The sequence below is a fragment of the Andrographis paniculata genome, unplaced genomic scaffold (genome assembly GCF_009805555.1).
Source record: "Andrographis paniculata isolate CXL003 unplaced genomic scaffold, ASM980555v1 Contig21END, whole genome shotgun sequence".
Taxonomy (NCBI): domain Eukaryota; kingdom Viridiplantae; phylum Streptophyta; class Magnoliopsida; order Lamiales; family Acanthaceae; genus Andrographis; species Andrographis paniculata.
The window spans coordinates 3,662,099-3,682,884 of record NW_026137502.1 but is presented as its reverse complement, the minus strand read 5'-3'; the positions used below and the strand labels follow the sequence as shown (position 1 = coordinate 3,682,884).

General features: G+C 30.9%; 3 protein-coding genes across 5 annotated transcripts; 1 reads left to right on the top strand and 2 right to left on the bottom strand.

Moving 5' to 3' along the window:
• The first annotated feature begins 920 nt into the window (after positions 1-920).
• On the top strand, positions 921-5,093 carry LOC127244977 (probable pectinesterase/pectinesterase inhibitor 34). Its single transcript, XM_051265604.1, has 4 exons — positions 921-1,390; positions 1,537-2,073; positions 2,286-2,422; positions 4,241-5,093. The coding sequence occupies exons 1-4, from the start codon at positions 996-998 to the stop codon at positions 4,936-4,938; spliced, it is 1,767 nt and encodes a 588-aa protein (XP_051121561.1). The 5' UTR covers positions 921-995; the 3' UTR covers positions 4,939-5,093.
• Positions 5,094-5,107: 14 nt separating this feature from the next.
• LOC127244979 (calcineurin B-like protein 7) lies at positions 5,108-7,744 on the bottom strand. Of its 3 annotated transcripts, none has more exons than XM_051265606.1 (6): positions 7,668-7,744; positions 7,423-7,464; positions 7,289-7,348; positions 6,488-6,596; positions 5,554-5,606; positions 5,108-5,470 (listed from the first exon to the last, which is right to left on the bottom strand). In XM_051265606.1, exons 1-6 carry the CDS (start codon positions 7,704-7,706, stop codon positions 5,372-5,374), a joined length of 402 nt encoding a protein of 133 aa, XP_051121563.1. In that variant the 5' UTR covers positions 7,707-7,744; the 3' UTR covers positions 5,108-5,371. The 3 variants fall into 3 exon arrangements, with proteins under 3 accessions (XP_051121563.1, XP_051121564.1, XP_051121562.1); XM_051265607.1 differs by having other exon boundaries at positions 7,289-7,345; XM_051265605.1 differs by having other exon boundaries at positions 7,423-7,505; positions 7,668-7,743.
• Positions 7,745-14,263: 6,519 nt separating this feature from the next.
• Positions 14,264-19,768, bottom strand: LOC127244945 (CLP protease regulatory subunit CLPX1, mitochondrial). The gene is made up of 15 exons (XM_051265555.1): positions 18,966-19,768; positions 18,777-18,835; positions 18,400-18,500; positions 17,904-17,987; positions 17,654-17,700; positions 17,320-17,394; positions 17,131-17,208; positions 16,157-16,213; positions 15,762-15,832; positions 15,572-15,671; positions 15,343-15,447; positions 15,063-15,125; positions 14,847-14,969; positions 14,608-14,763; positions 14,264-14,510 (listed from the first exon to the last, which is right to left on the bottom strand). The coding sequence occupies exons 1-15, from the start codon at positions 19,434-19,436 to the stop codon at positions 14,448-14,450; spliced, it is 1,653 nt and encodes a 550-aa protein (XP_051121512.1). The 5' UTR covers positions 19,437-19,768; the 3' UTR covers positions 14,264-14,447.
• Positions 19,769-20,786: the final 1,018 nt, after the last annotated feature.

Here is a 20,786-nt window from a genome sequence, read left to right as displayed (position 1 = left end):
GTTAAAAATTCGTAGATAATAAATAATTTTAATTTTAATTTCCAATTAAAATGAACTCATGTTTTTTTTTACGAAATTGTCAATAATTCTCTTGTAGTTTTAAAATTCTATTTAATTCTTTTATATAGTTTTATAATTGCGTGTCACCCCTCATATTTTACATAATATTGCATCAAACCCTATCATTTACACTCAACAAAGTGTTCTCAACACACACCTCAAATAACATATAAGGATAAAAAATTACTCTACTTAATATCAGATAATTTTAAATTAAAGTTTCAGATTCTTTCTATTAAAGATATAGTGCTTGTATTTGATAGATGTTGATATTGTCTGGATTTCGAAATAATATCATTTAAAAAAGAAGACTACTTCACTTAATACCATTTAATTTTATGTTAGAAATTTTGGATCCATTTCTAACAGGGTTTGATTGAGACATAGTTCTTGGAGTCGAGGATGTTGTCTCGATGATGCGGGCCTTAATACAATGACTATATGACTATTGGGTTGTGCTTACATTGACTACCACACATTCATTCCCCCGACCTGCACCAAAAAATTAGGAACTATATAGTATTCCCTCTGTCCCGAATATTATGTCCAAGTTACTGTAAATACAAAAATTTAAAAATAATATAAATAATAAATAATAAAAAATATATTAGTAAAAAAAAATGGACATGATAAGTGGGAAGGGAGATGAAATGAAGTAATAATTAATAAGGTTATTATTGTACGGAATGATTGATCGATTTGATTACACAAACTTGTATTAAAAAAAATGACATAATGGTGTATGTACCTACGTCTACAAACATTACATATTAAATACTACATGTAATTGCGTATATTTTTGCATATAAACTATGTATGATTCCCCAATTTATTCTTACCCTTTTTGCAGACATATATATATATATATAACTCCAAGGGTCCTGCATTATTCTTACACAGTTTTTATTTTTCTTCTTCTTTGCTCTAAGAAGATAATGGAATATGGTAGGCTCGGGAAACCCGAACCTGGAGGCTCGTCAACTAGAAGCCTAGCCTCGGAACCAAAGAGATCTAAAATCAGGATTCTGGTTTTTCTGGCCGCCACACTCTTAGTTGCCTCCGCCGTCTCCGCCGTGCTGGTGGTGGTTATTCGGAACAGAGCAAATTCAGGCCGGGCGAAGCTGAAGCCATCGCAGGCTATGTCCCGAACCTGTAGCCGGACACGGTACCCGACTCTCTGCCTCGATTCTCTCCTCGAATTCCCCGGTGCTGTAACCGCCTCCGATAAGGACCTTGTCCACATTTCCGTTAACATGACTGTGCAGAAAGTAGGTCGAGCTCTGTATTCCGCGTCGGAGATCAGCAATCTTGATATGGATTCGCACGTCAGGTAATTAACGATTGCAACTCTTAATCGCCTGGAATTGTGGATTCGAATTTGAAATTTTGAATCGAGTGTTGTACTGATACCTAATGTGGATTGAGGATTTGATAGATGTATATTTGAATCGTTAATTTTGATCGATTCTGTCTCAGGTCGGCGTACGCCGACTGCCTCGAGCTTCTAGAAGATTCGGTAGATCTCCTCAGTCGATCGCTCACAACCGTCGTTCCCGGCGGCTCTCCAGAAGGTTCGACTGAAGAAGACGTCGTGACTTGGCTGAGCGCCGCCCTAACGAATCAGGAAACCTGCACAGAAGGATTCGATGAATTGAACGGCGATGTTAAGAGCGAAATGTCCAACAGGCTCAAGGACTTATCGGAGCTGGTCAGTAATTCTCTCGCTATATACTCCACGATCGGCGGAGACGACGACTTCGTCGGAGTTCCGATACAAAACCGGCGGCGGCGGCGGTTGTTGAGCTGGGAAGGAGAGAAGGAGGTGGAGCAGTTTCCGAAATGGTTATCTCGGCGAGAACGACGGCTGCTCGATATTCCGGCGGCTTCCATTAACGCCGACGTGGTGGTTTCCGGCGACGGCGGCAAAGGTACGGTGAAAACAATCGCGGAGGCGATTAAGAAGGCGCCGGAGCACGGTCGCCGGCGATTCATCATCTACGTGAGGGCAGGGAGGTAATTTCACGTACAGTTTAAACTTTTAAATAAAAGTTGGGAAAAAGGTAGGTGTCACTTTTTAAAATTGCTTTCAGTGATAATTACTTAATTGAATTCAATGTCTTTGTCGCTAAATTATTATTGGCTGCTGACTTTGAGTTCTGATTCAATCATGATCGATTTGATCATCAAAATCTGCAGAAAAAATAAATCTGGTGACATTTTTGCAGGTACGAGGAGAGTAATCTGAAGGTAGGAAGGAAGAAGACGAACATAATGTTCATCGGAGACGGGAAGGGCAAGACGGTAATATCCGGTGGCAAAAGCGTGCAGGATAAATTAACGACTTTCCATACGGCGTCGTTTGGTAAAATCCCATTCCATAGCAATTCCTTCCCCCACTCCTTTATGGAGCTTTCCACGTATTCATCTGCCACGTGGCGATTATGCCGCTTTCAGGGCCACAATCTTTATTTATGCCCATATTCTCACAGAAAGCTGTATTTACATTTTTGTCCCTTAATGTTTTTTTTTCCCAAATTTGACGTAGGATGCCTTGCGAAGGAATCTCTTATCTTTAATCTTTTAAGTTGCTATTAATAAAATTACTAGATAAATAAAAATAGAGGCTAAATTACAGAAAAAAAAAAAAAAAAAGAGAACTACGTTTCCTTTTTATTTAGTACAATAAATAATTCAATCGAAAAATATAACAAATGCAATTATATGAACAATTTTGAATTAGCTAGATGACATATTGCATTTTAGCAGAGCCAAACAAAAATAATAATAATAAAAGATAGAGGTTAGTAAAGTGGGAATCCACAAGAAAGTAGATGCATCTATTTGTTTTTTTAGTTTTTATTTTTTTATTTGAATATTAATTTAAATGTAATATTTTATGACAAACAATATACTTTTTTTTATTGATAATTTTAAAAATTAAATAATAAAATCCCAAATAAACCTACGTGCTGCATGAATTTCTTAATCTTTTGTTTGTTTTCTATTTCTCTATGCACGCATGCATAGAAGATAAATAAGTAAAAAAATAAAAAATTAAGAAATTATTACATTTTTCATTCCATTTGAAAGGGTTTTTGAGGTTTTTGAGTATATTAAAAAATAATACTCCATCTAAATTTATTTTTACTTTTTTTTATTCAAATTTATTCCGAATTTTTTTAGTAATATAACATTATTTTATTTTTTTTACTTTTTTTCTACCCAAAAAATAAAAATTTCTATTTTTATCTACTTTTTTTTTTAAAATTCGTACTCGGTCAAAGGAGCACATAATTTGATGACGAAGGAAGTAGAATTATTAGTGATGAAAAGTGTATAGGAGGTTTTGACCTTTTTATCATATGACTTTACATATGAAGTAACTGTAATTTAAATAAAAATCAAGGGTATTTTGATATTAGTGTACGATTGCTTCTACTAAAAAAAATGATATTTTTGAATCAAACAGACAAAAAAAAAAAAAAAAAACACTCCCTCCGTCCCGTTGGAAGGGTAACATTTGTTTTTTGCACATAGATTTTTTAATATTAGTATTATATTGAATTGTAGTAAAAAAGACAAAAATATCTCTATTAGTATGGTGTAATATAAAAGTAATAACATTTGTGTAATATATTGTGAGTTGAAAGGATTTTTATTATGTTAAGTAAGGATTTTTATTATGTTAAGTAAGGATTTTTATTATGTTAAGTAGGTTGTACAATTACTAAATTAAAAAATGGTAATTTTGTTTTAAGACGAACGAAAATAAAAAATCTTAACCTTTCAATAGGACATGAGGAAGTAGTAAAAAATGTACTTTAATTTATGAACTGAGAGAGAGTATTATTTTTCTTAATAATAATAATCTGAGTATAATACTCCCTCCGTCCCAAACAAGGTGCAACATTTATTTTTGGCACGGGTTTTTAGGTGAGTAGTATTAAGTAGGATAATTTAGAAATTAGGTGACGTGATGGAGAGAGAAATATATATTTTATTATTTTATTTGGATGATGTGAGAGGATAAAGTGTGGAGTAGAGATTATTTATAATTAATTATTTCTTATTTTGGAAATATTGCATAGTATTTGAGACATACCAAAAAAGAAATGTTGTTAGGTGTTTGGGATGGAAAGAGTAACTAATATTGTTGTCGTATACACGCATGTACGCGCAGCTGCGACGGGGGCGGGGTTCATAGCGAGGGACATAACCTTCGAGAACTGGGCGGGGCCGAGCAAGCACCAGGCGGTGGCGCTGCGCGTCGGCGCCGACCACGCGGTGGTCTACCGATGCAACATCATCGGCTACCAGGACACGCTCTACACGCACTCCCAGCGCCAGTTCTACCGCGACTGCGACGTCTACGGCACCGTCGACTTCATCTTCGGCAACGCCGCCGTCGTCTTCCAGAACTGCACCATCCACGCCCGGAAGCCGCTCCCGGGCCAGAAGATCACCGTCACGGCGCAGAACCGGAAGGACCCGAACCAGAACACCGGGATCTCCATTCACGCCTGCCGGCTCGTCGCCGAACCGGATCTCGAGGCGGCCCGGGCCGCCTTCCCAGCTTACTTGGGCCGGCCCTGGAAGATGTACTCCCGTACGGTCTACATGCTCTCCTACCTAGGCGATCACATCCATCCACGTGGCTGGCTCGAGTGGAACGCCGATTTCGCGCTTGACACGCTGTACTACGGCGAGTATTTGAACTACGGCCCCGGAGCGGCGCTGGGGCGGCGCGTGAACTGGCCGGGGTACCGCGTGATTAAATCCGCGGCGGAGGCCGGTAAGTTCACGGTGGCGCAGTTTATATACGGCTCGTCGTGGCTGCCGTCGACTGGGGTGGCTTTCTTGGCGGGACTCTCTACTTGAATTAATTAATTAACTACGGAGTCAAAATCGTTGACTAAATAAGTTAACTTTTTATTCCTTTTCCTTTGTAAGAAATAGAAAAGTGCTGTGTCGGTGAGGCCTTGCAATAAATGCTGTCATGTGCAAATTAATGAATGTCACGATAATTAATTTGAGTGGTGAGCTGGCAATATTATTAGGAAATTTTAAATAAAATATATTGTCACACTCATTTACTAATGTTTATAAGATAAATTAAAATTATTGAGGTATGGAAGGGTCATGTTCTTAATAAGGGAAGGGTTCTTGAGGACATTTTGATTCCATTCATCAATGTCGATTCTTCCATCCTCTTTTGTATCTGCTTCGCTGAAGGTCTGTAACAAAATCATCGATCCACATAGACATGAGGAATTAATATTTATTGTCGATTTTTTTATCGATGAAACTAAGTTTAGGTGTATTGATGTAGCTTGGCGACGATGATTTCGACAATATTGTCGGAAAGAACAAGATCTGATTCATCTAAGAGTGCCAATACCATCTCTTTCAACTGCATCAACAATTAATCAAGTTTACACTCTATATATATATATATATATATATAAGTAATTATTAGAAGTTAGAAGTATATACCTCTTCCCTCTCAACGTAACCTGTTCCCCTTAGGTCGTATAATCTGTATGTAACTGCATGCCCCCATCAAGTTTTGTGTTATCCACTCATTGTTATAAACTGACTGTATATAAATTTAATAGACCATGACAAATAGTTACATAATTTTGGCGGCGAACAATGAAAATACTATTTTTTTTATAAAATAATAATATAAAAAATGTTCATACTTTTAGATATATATTTTAATAAAAAGTAATACACCCCTTCCGCTTAAAATTATATTCCTCAATCCCAGTTAAAATAGTACTCCCACCGTCCCAAACACCATGCAATATTTGTGTTTGGCACGGAAATTTCGGGGGAGTATTAAATATGGTAATTTGAGATAATTTGGATATTAAGTGATGTGATCGGAGAGAAAAATGATTATTTATGTTTTTTATTTGAGTGATGTGATGTGATAAAGTGAAGTATATATTAATATATATATAAATATTATTAATTATTTCTAAATTTGGAAATGTTGCAGTGAATTTGAGACAAAAATATATATATATTGTAGGGTGTTTGGGACGGAAGGAGTATTATTTTTTTACTACAGTATCATATACTAATATTAATAATATCTTTCAATTTTATATAAATTAGACATATCGCATTACAAATATAATTAATTAACTATCTTACGTAATTTTATTAATCAATTAAATATTAATATTTTTTAATATACTATCAAACTCTAATAGATATATTAGATACACATAAAATTGACCTACAAAAAAAGTAATTATAATGAACCCGAAATGTGCCCACAAAAGGCCCAGGACCAAACCCAAACGGTAGTTGTAATACCATACATGGGCCTGGGCGGGTTAAACGGGTCCGGGCCGGATCCGGGCGGCCCGTCGACACCTTGATTTGTCCCTGTGATGATGATGAAGATGTTACTTACATGCGATTTTGTCTGCAAGGAGTGTTTTGGGGTGAAATATGCCTAAAGCTCGAACAAATTCTCCAAATTCGATCACCCCATTGCGTTTGTAGTCGAACAAATCGAATATCTGCATCAACAATAAATTATATATATGTATATATTTAATTTGAAAAAACATGAAGATCGGGTAGTATGATGCTGATTTGATTGGATCAACATATCTTATAGGAGTGACCAAAATATATTTATACATATTTCAACGTATTTATAATACAATATATATTCTATCAATCCATCACCAATCTACCCATTTTGTCATTTTCGTCCGTCCATCACAAATATATCCGTTTTTATTTTTAATAAATATACTTCGACTCAAATATAAAAACACTTTTACCTCTCATATAATATTACACAAATGCCATCAGATAATAATATAAATGTTAAGGGTATAATAATCTTTATATATGTCAATTGTAGTACATAACAATATAATAATAATATACTAAAATCTATTATGAAAAAACAAACAGATACATTGGTGGTGGACAGATAGAGTATTAGCATATGAGATAATGTATAAATAGATTTATATTAATTTTTTTTAAGCAATACAAATCAGACTCAAATTTAGGTAGTCTTAATTTATGAATAAAATCAAATTTAAATATAACTTTATCAAATATAAAAGTAGATATCTGAAATATGTCAACAACCTCGTATACTGATCCCATCGAATCAACGTCATGCTCTTAGCCAAATCAATACAAGATGTGCAGCCAAACATGAGTTACAATTAATATGAAGACGATGTATTACCCGGTCTGCAAACAGATTCTTCTTATTTTTGTTCCTAAACAGTGCTAGTTGGAATTCCTCCTGATTTTGTCCAAGTTATCCATTATTCTGACATTAATGTAATTAAAATGGATTGAAGATAGGCAGTGCAGTACCATGTCGATGAGGCCATCGTCGATTATGGAGCTGCTGATTTTCTTGAACAATCCCAACAAAGATTCCACTTCACTCACACTGACTATTGAGTAATTCAATTAAGGAAAAAACTAATGCTTTCTTTACTAACAGAATTAGCAAACAAGAATCCATTTCCATGGCTGGATGTTTATCGATATATATATATATATAGAGAGAGTGAGAGAGAGAGAGAGAGAGAGAGAGGGAGAGAGATTGTTCTTACAAGGGGTTTGAGCTGCAAGAATATTGGGGTCGTCGTCATAAGGCGGTGGAATATTCATGTGGGTTGTACTTTTAGACTTCACACACCCCATCTATGCCTTCATCCCAATTACACATGGAAATCAACACTAATATATGCCTCCTCTTGTATTTAATTTTGTACTAAAATATCTAAGCACACAAGATCTAGTGATAATTTGTCATCCATTGTGATTCATATTGTTATTTTTGTCTGTTATATATTTCATACTATTCATTTGCTTTCTACACGTAGTTTTAGAAATATTAGTATTATATTAGAATATAGTAGTAATAAAGTAGAAATGACTAAAATAACTTTATTAGTATGTGTGATACAAAGGTAATGACATTTGTGTAATATATTGTAAGTTGTAAGGGTATTTGTAATGTTAGGTAGACAGTACAATTACTAAAAAAAAAAGAAATGGATACTTTGTTATGGGACGAACTGAAATGAAAAAATAGATACTTTATTATGGGACGGAGGGAGTATTATTTTTGTTGTTGAATGAGATTAAATATCTTAATGTTATTTTAAAATTTTTAATTTATAATATTTTTTAAATTTTAATTAAATTAATTTATTATTATAATATTAATTTATAATTATTTATATTAAAATATAATAATTTTTACTTAAACAAAATTATATATATTTTTATGATCATCTAACTAGAAAAAGGTAATTTTGTGAGGAAAATTCTCACTAGGGCTGAGCTAAAGCGTCGGAGTTGGAGGTATCATTTAAATAATAAAAAAAAAAGAAAATATTAGATATAATTTTTACATCCGGTGTGACAACTGTAATTTTCGGATCACTATATTTTGAAATCTTTGTAAAAATATTTTTGATTTCACAGTTTACAATAATCCATAAGAAAACTATATCCATTGTGCTAGACAAATCAATTTTTATAATCTTTATGGCATAAAATGATCTTTTGACTGTTGCAGTTGTGACAGACAAGACCAATGTTAATACTATAAGTTGATATATCAAATAAAAAATACTATCAGCTCTAAATTCAATCTATCTTCTTCGCAAGACCTTCAACATCAGTTATATATGACTTTTTTTATAATCTTTTGATGGGTAAGGTATGAAACTCCACCTCCATAATTTTTGGACATTTTCATGGTACTATAATTCTTCAGCATCTACGCAAACTCCATAGTTATATGTCGAATTGTTTGATCTATGTGCCTCTATGTAAAAATAGTAGTCGATGATGAAACATATTGATATGCGGTAATTTCAACCAACGGCCTATGCGTAATATGCGATAAATTTCTTATTATTTATTTATGTATATGAATAAAATTTTTATTATAAATAAATTATACATAAATTTAACGAACAATTAAAAAAAAATGATATAATTATTCCGAATTGGAAGAGAATTATACATATTTTTTTGTTTATTATAGAAATATTTTGAGACAATAAAAAAAGAACATACAGTATTGTATAGGAGACATGAAAAGATCTGAATATTTTCTACTATTATTTATTTAATTAAATAATAATAATAATATAAGAGATTAAAAGTTTCAAAGCTAATTGGCTGAGGCGAAGAAAAAAAAAATAAAGGCATTTAGAATAACTCTTATTATCTTATCATTATTATTATTATTTTACAAAAAGCAATTAACTTGAGTAATTAGAAAATTAATTTTGTAAAGTATAGTAGTACGCTCTCAATCATTGATATTTATGTCTATTTGATTGGGCACAATTTTTATTTTTTTTAAAAAAAAATGGTTAAAAATAGAAATTTGTAGTAAAAAAAATTAGAAATATTTTTATTATAAACATAATTAAAGTTAGCTACTTTTTTTTTCCCAATTAAAATATTTTTTTAAGACAATTTTAAATAAATTTATATCAGAAAAACAGATTTAGAATATATATATATATATATTTATATAGAAGCAACTTTCATTAATTTTGCTAATATAATATCTTAAATTGAGCCCGTTATAAATATATATATTATATTTTAAATTTTAAAAAGTTGTGGTCCTATCACATCAGATCAATTTTATGTAACTATGATAAGAAAATAAATAAAATTATTTAGTAGGTGACATTGGATTAGAAGACTAGTGTGTTTCTTTGCAATTTGGATAGTTGAGTTTTCATTTAAAGAAACAATGATATATACCTAAAGTTTGTTTGGATAATTAACAACAAAAAATAAAAATAAAAAAATAAAAAAAAATCAATCAATCAAAAATAAAGATAGACTTAGAATTTGTTAGAATGTGTCTCATATGAACATATGGTTTCAATCATATATATTATTTTCTAGTATCTTTTATATAATTCATTGATTCTATTAATTATCTTGAGTTATATATATATATATATATATATATTGAATCTTTGTAAGATTTTCATAAAAATGGTAAGTAAAAGCATGAAACAAGATGAATGTGAAATCTTGGATAGAAAGGCATGGTCGTAATCCGTTTGTCACTTTTGCGGAATGCGGTGTTTATCATTGCAGATCTTAGAAAATACGTACAAAAAATCATTTACAATCAACAAAAAAATTCATGCGAAAACTCTTTAATCTTAAAATGTCTGAGACTTTTGTTATAGTCAATCATCTCAATGAAATAAATATTATCACATCACAGTAAATGAAAGCTTTAATTTTGTTATTTAGTCTTCCAAAAGTCGAAAAAATATGGTCACAATAGTTAGTGTTTCATTAAGGAATAAAAAATTGAAGTTAGATGTCATAGAGATTTAATGTTGAGTGAGAAAATTCAACAGAAAATCTAGGGAAATGAGGTTCTCGGAAAACATTCTCAATCGAAAAATAAATGCTTATAAGGAGACGGTGGTTTGTTTGTTTGGGACAGTGCCAATTTTTATTTATTTATTTATTTATTTCTTCTTCTCTTTTACGCACCAACAGCTATCGTATGGTAATGTCAAATAATCTTAATTTTATGAATTATTACAATATCTACAAGAAATACTAGTAATAGAGTTGATTATGTTCTATTTTTATTAGATTTATAGCATGGGCTAATTAATATTTAATTTTGCCGCCCAGCGCTACCTACGGTAATGTCTAAAGAATCTTAGGATATGGCTACTGAATTAGTATCACAATGAATCTTGCATGATTAAATAATATGACCGTTACTGTATTTTATTTGAAAAAAATTAGTATCGTATTAATTTTTCCATACAGTACCTATCAAAGAAACTAGAAAATATCTTTGAACTTTTGATCAATGCTATTTGGGGAAATCGTTACGATAGCATGTGTTCTATACAAGTATGTCATATGTTCTTCATTATTGTGTTGTATTTATACTATATTAATATAAAATATGTACTATCTGGACTTAATTAATACTCCCTCCGTCCCAAACACGGAAACATTTTCTTTTTAGTATGTCCCAAATACCCTGCAATATTTTCAAAATAAAAAATAATTAATTACATTTAATTTCTATCACAAACACCCTACAATATTTTCTTTTCAGTATGTTACATCACATAATTTCTAAATTATCCTCTACTTAATACTATCTACCTAAAAGCTCGTGCCGAAAGCAAATGTTGTAACTTATTTGGGACGGAGGGAGTATTATTTGAAAAAACTTTAACCCAAAACCTATGTCATTGTTGTCTATGGGCTCATTTTACTTTCACTTTGAACTTACACAGGTCATGTGCAACTTGGAAAATATTTATGTATATTTTATATATTATTTTTTTTTATTTGTTAAATTTATTCTCATTTTTATTTTTAATATGTATATTAAATTTATTTCATTATCAATTTTGACAAAGTCAACAAATCAATATTTAATTATTGTCCTTCATTCAAGTCTTATTTAAAAATAAATACCACTCACTTATTATATTTTCTCGTCATTTACTTTCATTTCTAATTAAATTTCAAAAAATACCTCTAACTAACTCTTCTCTTTTATCAATTTTTTCAATTAACATATTTATTTTTAAGTGTGCTAATTTTCATAGACGAAAAAAGTATTATTTTATATTATTTATATAATATAATATAATAAAAAAATCAAAGATATTTCTAATTTAGAAAATATTAAACAATCAAACATCAATTCATAAAGAAGTTCATACAATAAATCATACGCTTAAAAAAATATTGCATATGGAAAATATTCTACAGTAATATAAACATATTTTTATAGGATGAAAAGAATATTATTTTTTAATTTATATATAAAAGGCAATTATTGTTTACCTTTTTGTAAAAATAATAATAATAATAATAATAATATTTTTTTCAAAAAAAAATTAATATATTATATATATTTTTATTTTTTTTATATTTTTTTATACAATTCTTTATATTTCGCATCAAACAAATATTTTTTTAAATTATTTTACAAAACAATCACAATATTAGTCTATGTTCTCATTTTAATGTATAACTTTTAGGATTCATAATAAAAATATATTTCTTTTATCATCTAAAGTTTGCTTGTCTAATATATTTTTTTACACGATTTTCAATATATATTTTATTATTACCGATACAATTCATTATATTTTTTATAAAAATAAAATTAAAAAATCTTCAAATCAAAATCTTAAATTTATGCTCCATTTTTTTTTAGAATTAATCAAAAAATATTTTATTTTTTAAAAAGTAGATATCACTTTTTTTTTTACAACTTTTTTAACGTATTTTTTTTAAAATTCATGCAAAATCAAATGGACATAAATAGTATTTTAACAAGACATCAGAGTATTAAATTAATATTTAAACGGAAAACAATTTTTTTTTTTTTAAGTAGTAAATTAAGTTAACACACCAAAAGGTAATGATGATTTTCTTTAAAAGTTTGGACTTTTTTCCCAAAAAAAAACACTTTTATCAAAATCATAAAAAATAAAAGTGTGTGTGGTTTGGAGTTTAAACCCAAATTTATATAACTATTCAGTTTACATAATTTCACTAAAAGGATACTCCTTTAGTAAGTAATTAAAAAATGTATTAATAAAAATAATTATTATTTAATAAAAATAATTATAGATTAAGATTAAGATAAGTAAATAGTTTTATTAAAATTAAAAAAATTATAAAATTTAAAATTTAAAATGCGATTAAAGTGCATAATTATATTTTCAAAAATAGAAAGGACAAATTATGTGGGACGGACGAAAATATAAAATAAAGACAAATGATGTGGGACGAAAAAAGTATTATTTTTTTAATAAAATATCACACCAAAACACCAAAAGTACTATTCAAACAAAAAGTGTAATGAAACTTTAATTTCAAATTCTAAATATATATATTTTTTTTATTTAATAATATTACTGAGAAATAAATTATTTATTCTAAATATTAAATTAAATATCTATTTAATTATATAAGATCAAATATTATTTTAATTCATAGGCTATTAAATTCTATGACAAATTTAATTTACACACAAATAAGAATTCTCAAGTCATAAAAAAAAAAAAAAAAAAAAAAAAAAAAAAATTCCCATTCACATGAATTTAATCCTTTTAAAAAACATTAAAAAAAGAAAAGAAAAGAAAAGTCGTTTATAAATTAAAAATGCTTTTTACAGTAAATTATGAAGAATGGGGCCCAAGATCCATTAATATAATAAAGCATTGCAATAACTTTTTTCTTTTTAACTGATGTATCACATCCATTCTTTCTTTTTTAGTTCGAGGAACAATATAAGGTTTGTTTGCATTTGAGTGTATATAATATTATTTCCATTAAATTGGTAAGTATATATTTTACTACTTTTATTGTATAGACAAAAAGTATTAAATTATTATTATTATTATTATTATTTAGATAGCAAAATTACTTATGATCTGAAAATTTTGCATCATTCTTTCTTATGATTTAAAAATTTTGTATGAGACTTTCTTATTATATTTTTTTTATAATATTGCACAAGATTCCATTTTTAGACGATTTATTGCAATGTTTTTTTTTTTAAAAAAAAATACTTTATTCATTCATTAATAAATTTTTTATTTGACTTTTACCAAAATAATTAAAATAAATTAATATTTTATAGATATACAATATAACAAAATAATATAAAAGAGTTTCGTGCAAATTTTTTAACGTATTGTATGCAATAATTTCCAAAAACATGAGAAAACTTTGTGCAACTTTTAATTTCCACTTCTTGCACATCAACTAAACCACTTTCTCCATAAAGACCAAAATTTCAATATCTCTCTTGTCTTCCCCAAAATGGTATTGCAGAAACAATTGATAAACAAATTAATACCTTATTTTAATTAGTAATTAATTGCTTAAAAAAAATTTAAAGTCATTTTAATAATTTTTATCCGAAATGTCATTATTCGGACATCACGCTGGAACCACTAATTTCATTCGAATTGGATAAAATCGTTCTATAAATTAATAAAATTCTTAGATCCCATTCCCAACGTTTTAATTTATAGAAGTTTCACTGTATGTCTTCACCAGCCAGCAGTATACCCTACCCTACCCCACCCCACCCCACCCCACTTATCCTACCCTTATTACCTTCCTTATCCAATCCAATAATTAACACCAAAGCTAAGGCAAGAGGATTCATAAGTGAAAGAAGAACATGTCCCAATAAACAACAACAATGGTTTCGCAATCACATTTTTCCCTAAATAGAGAGCATACATTATAATCCATTTACAGTAACCCCTAATAAACCACAACAACACAACACCGTACCGTTACCGTTGCCATTACCGTTTTCGAATAATAATCTACATTGCGGCTATTGACGGTAGGTCCTGCTCCGCCTCCGCTTCAGGCCGGTCTACAGATGTCTGCAGCAAATTAAAAAATAAAAAATAAAAATCAAGAATCAAGCCTATAGGGGTTGGTGTAAGAATGTAAGATAATGTAATATAGAGTCGCGCTAACCTCGGATGTTTTGGACCTGTGCTGTGAGAGATAACGCTCTAATGCCCCCTTGCCGTAGAGGATTTTGGCGCCACTTCCTCGCTCGTCTGTGCCAATGGATTCCTTGTCCACTACGACTGCGTCGATTATATCATCCCCTGTTCTAACATCCGGGATCTGCAAGAGAAGGCAGCATATAATTTTGGATGTTCTTTTAGTACAAGCTAACCGTACGATTATTTAAGAGATGAATGACAAACCTCATACATAGCATCCATTAAAACATTCTCCAACATGGATCGCAGACCACGAGCACCTGTGTTCTTACTTATTGTTTTTCTAGCTATTAGTCTTAATGCATCTTCGGTGAATTGCAATTGCACCTGAAAGGATGTATTTAGGAATTTAAGCTTTGACACATTAAATTATCGATGCAAGAAAATAGATTTAATGAAAGAGGGAGTAGGAATACATACTCCATTCATTTCGAACATTTTTTTGTACTGCTTCCCTAATGCATTTTTAGGCTCAGTCAAAACCTGCAGGAAACATATTTTATACATTGGTTGAAGTACTTCCGAAGAATTGTAATTTAGTTAAACATACGCAATTGATTCCTTATAATGTTCAGTTTATCAACAACGATAGGAATTGCGAAGGCAAAAGCTTTATTTAATTTAAATTCCAGAAAAGGCATCACATAAAGACTTAGATTTTGACCAGTCGACATTTACAATTACAGAATTAGATTGTCACCTGAACGAGCTGATCCTCAGTCAGTGCTGACAAATTGACAATTACGGGGAACCGTCCGACAAACTCGGGAATTAAGCCATATGCAATAAGATCACTACTTTCAACCTGGAAATCATTACAAGAAAAAAGACAATTACAATCATCACATAAGTATCGTCGGTGGGGCAGCTTCACAAATCACAAGCATGTCAAACACAAAGGCAAATTCATGAGCTCTTAGTAATCTTACAGTGTCCAGCAAGGATGATGTTATGGCAGCACTTGTAACACGGCCTGTTCTCATGTTTGCACGAACAGGAGCACCAAAGCCAATGGAAGAATCATGTCGTCTGAAAGAAATGATCAAAAGCTTAAATTTTGAAAAATACATACATAAAATATGGTAAAGAGTACAACTCTTTGGAATAATGCAATATGACCTTTCCGAGATCGTCTTTTCCAAGTCAATGAACGCGCCACCACATATAAAGAGAATGTCCTTCGTATCAATCTGTTAATACAATAAATTCTATTCATAAATAAGAAACTATAAGCATTTCCGCATAAGGGATCCATTGAAATAAAAATCTCTAAAATTAATTAAATGGAAAGGGAAGAACATAACATCAACAAAAAGAGTCTTATACTCATATCCACAAACGCCTTAAAACATTGATCACTTGTTACGGCTACATTGCAAAAATGGAAACTACTTGAAATAATGAGAAAACATTACTCACCAAACTTTCACCATAACATACACAAAAAATTAGGATTATTATCCAAAAGCTATTTATATATAGGTTCATAAACCATGAAAATATTTAACACTTACTTGAATATTGTCTCCTCTAGGATGCTTCCTAGCACCTTTCTCCGGAACATTTACAATCTGAAGGTGAAAACAATAAATCAACAAAAGGTTTTAGCCCAAACAACTAATTGATTCATCAATGGTTTTTTTTTTAGCTTTGGGTGCGTCTGGAATTCTGCATTAGGTGAAAAACTAGTAAACTTTGAAATATGGCTCGGGCATATCTAGCCCTATTAGCATTTGTTGAGGCCACCGGTTGGGGCGCTGTACACAAAATAAGGGTTTGCGCAAATCCTAAAATAGTAACAGAATGTAAAATTGATTTTTTTGATGTAAACACCTTAGGATTTGCAAAATTGATTTGACTAAATTGATTTTACATTGGTTTTGCACAAATAAGGTGTTTGCAAAATTGAGTTGCGCAAATTGGATTTGCAAAAATTATTTTTCCAATCAATTTGAATAGTAAAAATTGGAGGTTTGGATTTAGAATTTGGAATTTGAACCGTAAAAGTTTTGAATTGGAATAGTTGTACGACGTGACATAAATGCATACTGATGTGATATTTTCAATGTAAAATTGATTTTTACTATAATATAGAAAATGAAATTAGGTGTTTGATTTGGGAAAAAATATTTGGCGAATAATAAAAATTTGGTAAAATCCTCCAAAAGACAAAGCCGGAGAGTAAAAGCAGTGAACTGAAATTGCTTATACATAGAGTGATAAGAATGGTTATTGGAAAAATGTCGTGTAAAGGGAGTTGGATCAAACAGATGATTTGCAGATACTGCATTAAATAATCTTTTCAGCAGCTACTTCAGATACTTTATTCAAATTCGAGGAATTCCAAGCACACGCCCATTTTTTGGATTGCTCAAATAATTAAGTCTTCAGATGGATAATTAAAAATGATTCAGATAAAAGAAACCTTCCTATACAAAAAACAAAAGAAGATTTCACACCAGAAAATAAATTTGAACTATGTGCTTACAGTTCCCTCGAGCATTTTCAACAGTGCTTGCTGGACACCCTCCCCGGAGACATCTCTGCTAATATTGAGACTTTCAGCCTGCAGATGCAACAAGATGATGTTACAGGAATAAGATAAGTAGGATATCATGATCTGTAGTGATAAATACTTGTCTGGGTCACATTTTGACAGTTATAGTCGAGGAGACACCTTCTTGGTAATCTTGTCAACTTCATCAATGTAAACTATGCCTTGTTGTGCAGCCGCCACGTTATAGTCTGCAACCTGAAGTGGAGTACAATCAGCATGACCAGCCAAATAAAGATCAAAAAGGGTTTTAGCCGAATCATTTTCATCATCAAACACAACCAAAGCATGTTAGAAAAACATTCAATATGACCCAAGACTACCTCTGCCACATGTACAAAGTATTGCTCAGGTAGCAATTTGTTTTATATTGTCGAAATCCAAAATACCAATAGCCACGATTTGATACGCGCAAATGGTGTCAATTAAAAGTGAGATTTAACTATACAGAGCTCACCGTCAGCAATTTGTATAAAATGGACTCAACATCTTCCCCAACATATCCTGCCTGAAAATAAGATTAAATTCAACAGGGTTATAAGAATGAAAGTTAAACTTCCAAATTAAATAATGTCATGTGGAAAACTAGTTTTAGAGTAAAATTCATCTATGGGTTAGCCTTAGTAAGAGAAAATCCTAGTATTAAATAAATTAATAAGCATGTCCTACAAAATCTGACGGCAAGATAAAAGAAATCAAAAAATGACTTGCCTGAGTAAGTGTGGTTGCATCGGCAATTACAAAGGGAACATTTACCAAGCGTGCCAAAGTTTTGGCAAGAAGTGTCTTCCCTGTCCTTGACAAGTGACAACAGCACATAGTGAAACAGTAATGATGGATTCTGGATCTTCAAAATTGATGCACCAAAAGAAAATTCGGAACAAGCAATTTAATACTTTCGGGCACATCTTCTACTTCTTCTTGGTTCTAAAAGTATCCCATATATAAGAAAACTATACTTCAACAACTAGTAGAGCCCCAAGAACACTTAAAGGGAAGAAAGGACTTCCGAAATTGAGACAATCAGAATGAGAAGGCAAATGACAGGCCATAGAACCACAGAAATACTGAGAAGATTTCTCAAAAGCCAATAGGTCAATCAAAATTTTAGTAGAACATCACATAATGGAGAAGATAAGCGTACACTGCTCCTCCATCCAGGCAGAAAATACCACTCAACAAGGAAACTATTGCAAAAGTTACCTGAACCAGTAGGCCCCATAAGAAGAACGTTACTTTTCTCAAGCTCCACATTCTCATGATCATTCGCCTCAGCTTTGTCGCCATCTGAATTCCCAGAAGACCTGTCATTCCAGGCACAGAATCGATATACATGATTATGTGTCGATGGCTAACTTGATGACAAGTAAAAATAGAAAAATTCAAGTGTTAACATAAATTAACAGTCACAAAGTTGATATCCCTCAGGCTTTGAAAAACTCCATTGTTACACAACACTCTCTAAGGTCGACAAAACAGCAAGGGATATAAAATTAAGGCATTTTTAAACCTGATCATGAACCGTATCTAAAATGCAGAAACTTAAACAAAAAGGAATAATTGTTCAAAAGGTAATTCACCTTTCTGAGTTATCATTGAATATCCTCTTGTAATGATTATAAACTGCAACTGCAAGAACCTGCAATCAACATTGTCATTATAAATACGCAAAAAAGGGAATATTTGATACATCAAATGGAGGTATAACTCCTTCCCACCCTAATAAGATAAAAACCAGCCATTAATCATTAAGATACAAAATGATATACCTTCTTAGCTCGCTCCTGACCAATAACAAACTTATCAAGTCCTTTACAAATTTCCTTAGGAGTTGGGAAATTCGCCCCCAAATTGGACCCGCCCCAGCAATTCTCCTTCTGGGCAGAAGCAAATCCCCCGCCCAACGCTATATTCTGCCCATCCCCTGACCTGATCACAATACCATCCTTCCCAGGAGGTTGCCACACCTCGGGCGGATCCCCACGGGAGTTAAAGCACCGAACTCTGATTCTGCTGCTAAAGAACTTGGGAGAATTTCTACCGCCATCAATTAAGTCTCCGACAAGAGGTTTACGCTTTGATGGCTTGAAATTTAAGGGAGAAACAGAAAACAGATTGGAGTTGCTGCGAAAATCAGTATCCAGTCCCGCTTGGATATGGCTATGAAACAAGCATCTTAACTGTGAGACGGCCACTGAAGCTGTGTCCCTCGATGATTTCCACCGCAAAGCAGCTGCCATGGTAGACCAAAAGGGTGTAAATCAATAGCTAGGGAAAGAAGGGAAGTTCTGAACCCTAGGCCTGAACTTGGGTCATGGATTTGGGCGACAAAGCTTAGGAATTGAAAGAGGATCCGATCAAATTTCTGAAATTGGGGAAATTTGCTGGCGCAATTTCGGGCTTTCCCGTGAAATCAAGCATGGATTTGGAGCAGATGAGGGTTGAATTGAAATGATCCGTATGAGAATTTTGTAGTCCAAAGAATTTTCCGGAAATTCGAAGAGTAAAGATTGGATTTTGAGGGCTAGGATGAAATTATGCCCTTCGATAGTGTGGATTGAACTTCGAGAATCAGACGTAAAAACTAGTACATAATATTATTAGTATTATTTATATTTTCCGGTGTTTTAACGTTGGGTAACTATCACACGACTCTCCCGTCAATTTAGCAGTATTAGAAAAAACTATTGGCTTATTTAATCTTACAAGAGAAAAATTTTATTGTTTAAAAAATATTATTATTTTAATAATAGTTAGTATTAAAAGTAAAAATAAAAATATTTTTACTCTTGTCTTTATTGTTTTATACGTTAAAATATTTATATATAAAAAAATAATTAATTAATTCATCTCACACGTAAAGTGTTTATTATTATTATTTTTTACAGTCTTATATAATTTGTTATTTTTTTAAAATATAATTATACGTTTTAATTATATTTTAAATTTAATAATTTATAATTTTTAAAATTTTAATTAAGTTATTTAATTATTTTAATTTTAATTTATAATTATTTGTATTATAAAATAATTATTTATCAAATATATTTTACTTAAATTTTTGTTGACATTTTAATGGAATTAAAAGAGTAGTTATTTTATAATTAAGTAACTCAAAATAAAAAAAATATATATATTTTTTGACTGCACGAAAAAGTATAAGTTTTTATAAAAATATATATATTTTTTTTATAGAATATTTATATATAATGAAATAAATATTTAGTAATGCTTAACTGAAAATAAAAAGCTTAAAAATTCTTAGAATGTGTTTGTTTATAAGATTTTGGTTATGATTTTACAATTTTAATTTTTGGGGATTTAGATTCCAATTTTAAATTGGCATTAAATAGATTAGTCATTCGTCTTTATAAATTAGGATAGTCTCATATTTTCTTTTTCAATGGGAATACTATCATCGAAATGACATAAGATAGACAAAAAAATACAGCATCAATAGTATTTGGTAATAAATCATTATCATTAGAATATATCTCATTAAATGTTTTATAAATATCATCCAAATAAAAATAATAATACATGTGATGTTTTTTATAAGAAAAAAACAAACATTGGCTCACATTGATAAA

Excerpts from the sequence above, each read along its gene's own strand:
- LOC127244945 (XM_051265555.1), bottom strand. The coding sequence starts at position 19,436 with ATGGCAGCTGCTTTGCGGTGGAAATCATCGAGGGACACAGCTTCAGTG. Across the intron at positions 15,672-15,761 it reads GAAAAGACGATCTCGGAAAG|ACGACATGATTCTTCCATTG; the intron begins GTCATATTGCAT and ends CATTTCTTTCAG. Across the intron at positions 14,764-14,846 it reads TAATGGATGCTATGTATGAG|ATCCCGGATGTTAGAACAGG; the intron begins GTTTGTCATTCA and ends CTTCTCTTGCAG.
- LOC127244977 (XM_051265604.1), top strand. The coding sequence starts at position 996 with ATGGAATATGGTAGGCTCGGGAAACCCGAACCTGGAGGCTCGTCAACT. Across the intron at positions 2,074-2,285 it reads ATCTACGTGAGGGCAGGGAG|GTACGAGGAGAGTAATCTGA; the intron begins GTAATTTCACGT and ends ACATTTTTGCAG. Across the intron at positions 2,423-4,240 it reads TTTCCATACGGCGTCGTTTG|CTGCGACGGGGGCGGGGTTC; the intron begins GTAAAATCCCAT and ends ATGTACGCGCAG.
- LOC127244979 (XM_051265605.1), bottom strand. The coding sequence starts at position 7,725 with ATGAATATTCCACCGCCTTATGACGACGACCCCAATATTCTTGCAGCT. Across the intron at positions 7,506-7,667 it reads TCTTGCAGCTCAAACCCCTT|TCAGTGTGAGTGAAGTGGAA; the intron begins GTAAGAACAATC and ends ATTACTCAATAG. Across the intron at positions 7,349-7,422 it reads ACGATGGCCTCATCGACATG|GAGGAATTCCAACTAGCACT; the intron begins GTACTGCACTGC and ends GGACAAAATCAG.